We start from the raw sequence: 7,598 nt of genomic DNA on the forward strand, positions 1-7,598 counted from the left end.
GTGCGGCGGCGGCGGCGGCAAAAGAGAGTGGGGGGGGAAAAAAAAAAAAGATTTTTCTTTTTTTTTTTTTTTTTTATTTTTTTTTTTTTTATTAAACTTTATCTCATAACTGCGATCTGGAATAAATGCGAGTGGACAGATTGAAGTTTCCAGGCAACTGTCACCGGCCCCCATCTCTGAGACAATATTCAGACAGCAATTTCCCCCCTGCTGCATTGCTTTAATTAAAAGAGCAATTTACCTCTGTCAGCCCGGCCCCGGTGGAGGAGGAGGGGGGCCGGGGGGCCCACAATAAAAAAAAGGGAGAAAAAAAAAAGAGGGCGATAGAAATTCGGCCCTTATCAATCCGCCATCGCGGTTTAATAAAGTTGCCGCGTTAAGATCTGGGTTTCTATGGTGAATTGAAGTGTTTGACATGGAAACCGGTTCAGATCCTCCTCACTTTTCCGCCTCTTTACCCCACGGCAAACAGCAAGGGTGGGGAGATATTTACCTTAAAGAAAAAAAAAACACGCTTCAGTGGACACGGGAAAACAAACGCCCCCCCCCTCCCCACTCACATACACGCCTAACCTTCTGTGTGTGTGTGTGTGTGTGTGTGTGTGTGTGTGTGTGGTAGGTCATGCATTCGGGAAATGAGAATGCGACTCTTAAATCAAAACCACGAAAAAATCATATTTTTCTGTATGCCTAATATTGCTATTAATTTTAAAAAGAGCCGGGTGTTCTACCGCGCAGGCGCACAGCTCACCTGTCCATGACGTCATCTGTTTGCTCCCTGTGCTCAGGGAAAAAGTAAACATCTTGAATCTTAAAGCTGGGCTCTTAACTTGCAGTGTGAAGTGGCAATGCGAGGTTAATTTCGCAAGGGACTTGGTTATTACCATGTTACTACACTGGTTATGACCCGACAACCACTCCGCCTGCCTATTGGGGTTTTCAAATGTACAGATGAAACAGAGCGGCACAGGAAAAACATTTATCTAATTTATTTGCAACAAAAAATAGGAACAAAACACACTGAGATTCCTTTTTTTTTACCTTTATTGGTATTACATTCAATGATAAAGCAGGAATTGTGCTTAAAACGTAGGAAACAAACAAACAAAAGTGGGAGTTTTTTTTCTTCATTCAAAAATAATCATCAGATAAATGCATTAAAAACACAATTCTCGTCAATGAACACCATTGTGGATTTATTTGATGAGGCGGCCGCAAAGAGGTTTAATTAACGTGTCATGACACGTGACGCCGCCAGCTGTGTTATCTCGAAAGCAAGCACCGTGACTTCATTTTCATCTCAAAAATGAAAAAAAGGAACCAGAAAAATAAACACGGGTGGATGTGTTAAAGTTTTTCTTTTTTTGCGGACTAAAACACCTGTCTTCCCCTGGAAGCAATATTTCAACAACAACAGTGGTGCTAACATGAACATGCAAGCTAACATGCTAATATTTAGCTTCAGTTAGAAAAAAAAAACAACCTAGCTAGTCAGGCACAGAACCAGAAATGCTTTATTGATTCTGGACGATACCACATAGTTGGTCACCCAGAATAATAACATGGGCACATTCAAAAATGCTATGTTTTTTAACCTATATTTAAAAACAGCGTGGAACTCGTGGGTTCGATCAATCTACTCTATGACACCAGATGGAAAGGTATGTGTGTGTTTGGGGTAGGGGGTCACCTGCAGACGTCCCTCCGGGGTGGAAGGTGTGTCACCGGCGTCCCAGACTTGCTTTAGCTGCCTGTGTCCAAATACACGTCGCAGGCAACTTAAAACAAGCCCGGAAAGCCTGACTGTATCCAACCGGCGTGGGAATATCTTTTTCTTAAAAGCTAGCGATCCACATCGACGTCAAGCGATCGATTTAACGCCAAAAAACATTGGAAATCGCCATCTGTCTCGTTGCCATGGTTTCCTCTTGTTAGTTCGGGGGGGGGGGGGGGGACCAGCCTGGGAGCTAATCTTGTATTCTCGAATGAAGAAAAATGCTATTTTTGGTGATTGTTCATCCGATATAGTCAAGACGCAGACACTCACCTATGGCGACCCTCGGACGGCGGTCGCAGCTTGCATCTCTCCGTCGTCAGTCCTCTGTCAGTGAATGAAGCACTGCTTTAATCAGCCCTCAGTGGAATGTGTATTTGAGAAAGGTGTGTGCATACAGTTACACATTTATTAAAATATCCTGTTTTTTTTTTTGGGTGTGGGACCGCGAGCCGGTGCAGGCTGGTGGGTGTGTGACACGGAATCCCATGTCCTGGACGGCGAGGTGTGTGTGCATGGCGGTAAACAAACTGTGTGATGGTAAGATAATTGTGATACTGTCATGTTAGGATAACCAAACACATGCTGAGCCACCAGACTCTCCTTTTGGGACAGTGTGAGTGTTGAGAACGAACAGCGGGTGCAGGATGACGTGTTTTATTCGCAATACACCTGGTTATTTCAAACATGGCAATCGCCCAATGTTATAAAATTTATCTAGCTATGTCGTTACCTATTGGTATAGCATCGGGAGGCAAACGGTAGCCTTATTTGTGCAAGGAGCCACCGTTGCATCTGAAAACCTACTTTACTGGTTTATCAGATAAAAACCATTGTAGACACAATGAACACTCCTGTTTAAGGGTAATTTCACTTTGGTCGATATACATAATGCATTAACAGCCATAGCGGAAGCGTCAACAATATTGGGGAAAAGAAAACTTCTGTTGCATTTATTTTCCCCCAAAAAACAATTCGAACATCCCTGATCTGGGGGACATCTGCTGACCTTTTACGACTTGAACCTGGCTCTCGGGCGATGTGATGACCATCTGGACGCATACTTTGATGGAAATTGTATTGTTGGTCCTCAATAATCAAATTAGAAGCAAACTGAGAAGAAAAAACAGTGGTTGATCATGAATTTGAATTCTAAAGTGTGTAAGCCTGTTTATGCTACTGACGAAAATAATTATTTGAGAATCCATTAAAAAAAGGGAAGGCTATTTTTCATGGCCCAGGCTTTTGATTTAAGTTATTTTTAGGACTAGATATCAGAATCCCCTTTATAAATCAGCATGGGAAAGATACCATACCTACTTAAAATGATTGATGAAGTTTTTCAGAAAAAACAAGAAAATGGAGCCTTATATTGAAGAGCAAGTTGATTTAGGCCCAAAAAAAGGAAAAAAAAAAAAGACTTAGATAATTGTTATAAGGTGACGATATGCAGAATGGTTCCCAGGTGAATCACAGGGCTCACTTTGAGATCCCCTCTTCTTCAGAGTGTAAATTCATTATCCGATATATTGGCCGATGTGTTGGATAACTTCGGTCTTTTGCTTTTTTAGCATCGCTTCCTCTTCGCGATTCAAAACAAATACAAGTGACAAACGGAATCTCTATCTAAATCTTGTTTATTGGAAACAAGGAGACAGTCTAACAAGGACAATATTTCATCCCCTACAGAGATTTGACTCAAATATTCCTGATTAAAAAGGTCAAATATACTCATATCATTTGAATCGCCGAATGGGAGGATTTTCGGGATGCTCTGACAACGGTTGGCGACTCGCAACTCGGGCTCCAAAACGTGACGCGCCGTCGTTCGTGTACATCGGCTGGGAATCTCCAACGGGGGGGGAAAAAGAAAAATACCATGGAGGAATTTTGAAGGAAAGACTTTATTTCCTATTTCAAGAACATGCGTCAGCATGGTGGAAGAACTAGGCACTTTGATATCCGTACACACAGAGCCACAGAGCCGTAAAAGGGGATTCATCCATCTACTGTTCTGCGACGGTGGTCAGCAGTCTGGGTTTGAGGGGGAGGGATCGGAGGGGAGGGGGATTTTTTTTTTCTTTCGGTCGTCGTCGTCGTCGTTCGGGTTGGGTCAGACGGGTAGAATGGAGGCTTAGTGCTGGATCCTACGAATGGACTGCACCTGGTTGGTGTGAGCCTGGGTGCTGTACTCATTGTAGTTTCTGTACTCGCCTTGGTGTCTGTCCCTCTCCAGGATGTACTGGTAGCCACGGTAACCGGGGAACTGGTAGGCCACCCAGCTGCAGGGAGAGAGAGAGATGTCGAGAAAGATAGCGAGAGAGAGAGAGTGAGAGGGAGAATATCACCATAACATTAAACCTTGGTAACGTTCTTAAATGATCGTTGGTAACTATAGGCTGAGACAAGGCTACATCCCATAATTCCGACGCCACTCGGAAGGAACCCCCCGTCTCGGATTTCTGGGTAATTTACACTTTCAGTAGGATTCTAGTTCAATCGCAGGGTCCGTCTTGGCTGATTTTGATGTACTTTCACGCAGTGATGCGTTCAAGCAAGGTACTAATAGTCAGGAAAAGAGAGGACTCGCAGGAAGTCATGAACAGTCTGGTATCTGTTTAATCCGTGTAATCATTATTACCTCTCAGAGAAAAAAAATATAACACGGTTTCGTTTTCCGCCTCATAGCATATGCCGATCCGACTGGCCGATCACCGGATGTTCACGATGACGCGAGATCGCCGTCGGTCGGGCGAAGCGGGCGTAGGGGGCGGAGGCAAAAGAGGGAAAAAAGGGATAACTCACGCGCCGGAGTTGACTTTAATAGAGGGCACCTCCTTGCTGCACCAGCCCATGGCCTGTAGAGAGGGGTAGTCGTCGCACATCTCGAACTTACGGCCCTGGAAGTCCTCGCACTCGTACAGGGTCACCTTGCTGTCGCTGTGGTTCTGCAGACAAAACGGGGAGAGGCGTTCTGCGAGTCCGTCCGCCGGGAAAAAAAAAATCGTGGGCGAGGCGAAGTCACCATTAGACGGTAATAAGGAAGGGGGGAACTTACGGCGCACTTGATGGGTCTGAAGGAAAGTATGTGCTCGGTTCTGTAGCTGCTGTTTCCGCTCCAAGCCTCGTAGCGAGGGTAGTCTCCCTTCTCCAGAATAAACTGCTGTCCCTGGAACTCTGGGTACTCATAACCGACCCAACTGGAGGACATGCAAAGAGGGGAAGGGGGGTTTAGTGGAACCAGATATGATATAAGAAAGAGGAGTAATAAATGCAATTTTTTTTTTTAAACAATGCAGGCGCACGCTCCAGAGAGCGGCCTCTAATGAAAACAGCGCCCTGTTCCTTTTGTCTGCCGAGACACAAAGCAAACACTAAATGCTGCTTCTCCCTCCGCCGCCGCTGCCTTTTTTTTATCTGATCGCCAGTCAGTCAGCCATTCCGGCTCACCGGCAGGCAGATGCACGCTCCCAACAGGGTCACGCCCAAATGTACACTCACTGGCGTAATAACACTGTGGAAGCTGCTCCATATTTTAAGAATTTTAACATTTTTAGCCTCAAACGGGCTAATCCTCATCCACGGCTCTTATGCACCATCGTGTATGTATATTTTCTCTAAATCCAATATCCTTGTATTGAAATCCGGCACAATGCAGATGTTTAAACGCTGCACACAAAATAAAGATGGAGGGGCAGGATTGTGACAACTCACGGTCCGTTCTCGACTTTGATTGAGCGGATCTTGTTGAATCCCCTCTCCATGATGTTCTGACACTCGAGCATGAACTCGCAGCGCTTCCCCTGGAAGTTCTCCTCCTCCCAGACCGTGATCTTGAACTGGCCCATCTGCTCCATCTGTTGAGTGTTCATGGCTGCTGCTACTCCCTTGGGGGTTTCTCTCTAAGGAAGAAGAAGATGAAGAAGGAGACACCTGATGGGTATGTAGGTGGTGGTAGGGGATTTTTAAAAATCTTCTTATTGAACTGTTATTGATTTGCTTGAGGCATTTACGTGCCCGGGGAGAACTCCGGAAGACACATTTTGCACTTTTTTTTTTTTTGTACCCATATATCCCATGATGAATTCATCTCTTAGCATCACTATCCTATCATATTAACTTTCCTTTTTTTCCAGCCAGCTTCCTCTTGATAAAAAAAAAGGCAGATGCCATACACACACACACACATATATATATTTTTTGTAATTTCGCTCAAGTAATACATAAATTACTTGATCAAAATAGTCAATAATCAGCAGCGGCAAAGCGAGCCCGGTGTAAATGCATGCACAACCGGGCCTGTCGAGTTTTTTCCACACCGTCTTGTCCACCCCACCCCACCCGACCCCCTCCTGCGGGTTCTTAGTTCTGAGTGTGATGCGGTGGGTCGATATACTTACAGACAGTACTGAGGTGGGACAGATCCAGTATAATCAATGTCGTGGGAGAGACCCCCGCCGGTGGTTTTATAGGCCCGGGGCCCCCTCCGGACCCATGCCGGCAGCCTTGCACACTCAGCAGCTGAGCGGGCCCGGCTGAATGGGGCGCATTAACCTCATGCTTTGTCGCGGCTCCAGAGCGCCATTGTGCCCAGAGCCCCAAACCGACTTAGTCATCAATATGGCAGCCGCAGCCCGTGGCAACCTGAGCCGGGACCATACAATGGCAACACACTGACACAACAGTTTGATTGGTGTCGCAGGATAATGGACACATTCTAGGAGCTGATCCCCTCTGTCTCACACCTCCCTTGTGTGGCCTGCATGCTCAGCCCCCCCCCCCCGACACACCCCATGCACATACGTACACACACACACACACACACGTGAGGCTGTCGGTGAGGTGGGAAAAAGAGGGCAAGGCATCCCACGCCAATTGCGTCCGGAGGAAATTCTCGTCATCTCCTCCTCCTCCTCCTCCATCAACGGGGAAATGTAAAGAGGACGCTGATTGAAATGCAGATGAATGAAATGCATGAAACACCAAGATAAATGTGTGATTAATGTTGTATTTTGTCGTGCAAAAATAAAATAAAAGTGACCAATGAGGACAGAGTTCAATGTAAACCCATTAAATAAAGGGGATTTGTATCTCAAATAATATTGACAATTAAAAGATTTTTTGAGCACAAACTGAAAGGGGTTTATCATAAATACCAACCTTAATTTTTTTCTTTTTTTAAAAAAAAGAAAATTATATTATTCCCTATTTTACAATCAATCGATATGACCAACATTGCGCATTTTTATAAAAGAGGGAATGAAAAAGAAATATTGGTATACTAGGTGTGTCCATCACAGATTTTGCTGCACATCACATAGTGAGTGTAAAGCTTCTTTTCTATCCTTCAGCATCCCGATATCTAATTCGTACGGGCTCGATCCTCAGGGAAAATTCAATAATACATTTTGGGGTTTACTGAGATGACAGATTATTAATTCAATTTAAAAACAATGTAAAAGTTTGAATGTTACACTGGTCTCGTTTTCCAGCTCCCTTATTGCAGTCTCACTTTCATGGCATGTTATGAGTTTTGTCTTTTTATTTTTTTCTCCCCAACACAAACTGCAATCGCATAGTGAGGCTAAACATTATGTTTCCCTTTACAGTGGTGACATCTAGTGGACAAAACGTGAATTGCACGTTCAATTGTTTTTATCACACTTTATTTAAAAAAAAAAAACACTTTTATTGGCGTGATACATGATTGTATGGGAATACGTTTCAAATGTGATACAAAATAGGATATAAAAATGCAAGATATCATGACAGTTTTGTGAGTCTCCTGTAGATTTTTCTTGCATTACCGTGTTATAGACGTGTT

The 7,598-nt window shown here is 44.3% G+C and overlaps 1 protein-coding gene across 1 annotated transcript; it reads right to left on the reverse strand.

Annotated features, from left to right (window-relative positions):
• Window positions 1-3,659: 3,659 nt before the first annotated feature.
• cryba2b (crystallin, beta A2b) lies at window positions 3,660-6,302 on the reverse strand. Its single transcript, XM_086145292.1, has 5 exons — window positions 6,175-6,302; window positions 5,489-5,676; window positions 4,833-4,974; window positions 4,580-4,722; window positions 3,660-4,056 (listed from the first exon to the last, which is right to left on the reverse strand). Exons 2-5 carry the CDS (start codon window positions 5,644-5,646, stop codon window positions 3,909-3,911), a joined length of 591 nt encoding a protein of 196 aa, XP_086001418.1. The 5' UTR covers window positions 5,647-5,676; window positions 6,175-6,302; the 3' UTR covers window positions 3,660-3,908.
• Window positions 6,303-7,598: the final 1,296 nt, after the last annotated feature.

The sequence above is a fragment of the Fistularia commersonii genome, chromosome 4 (genome assembly GCF_037954325.1).
Source record: "Fistularia commersonii isolate RoL2024-O1a breed Wild chromosome 4, RoL_Fcom_v1.0, whole genome shotgun sequence".
Lineage (NCBI taxonomy): Eukaryota > Metazoa > Chordata > Actinopteri > Syngnathiformes > Fistulariidae > Fistularia > Fistularia commersonii.

Coding starts and splice junctions, on each gene's coding strand:
- cryba2b (XM_086145292.1), bottom strand. CDS start 5,646: ATGAACACTCAACAGATGGAGCAGATGGGCCAGTTCAAGATCACGGTC. Junction 4,723..4,832: donor TCAGACCCATCAAGTGCGCC/GTAAGTTCCCCC, acceptor TTTTGTCTGCAG/AACCACAGCGACAGCAAGGT. Junction 4,057..4,579: donor ATTAAAGTCAACTCCGGCGC/GTGAGTTATCCC, acceptor CTCTCCCTGCAG/CTGGGTGGCCTACCAGTTCC.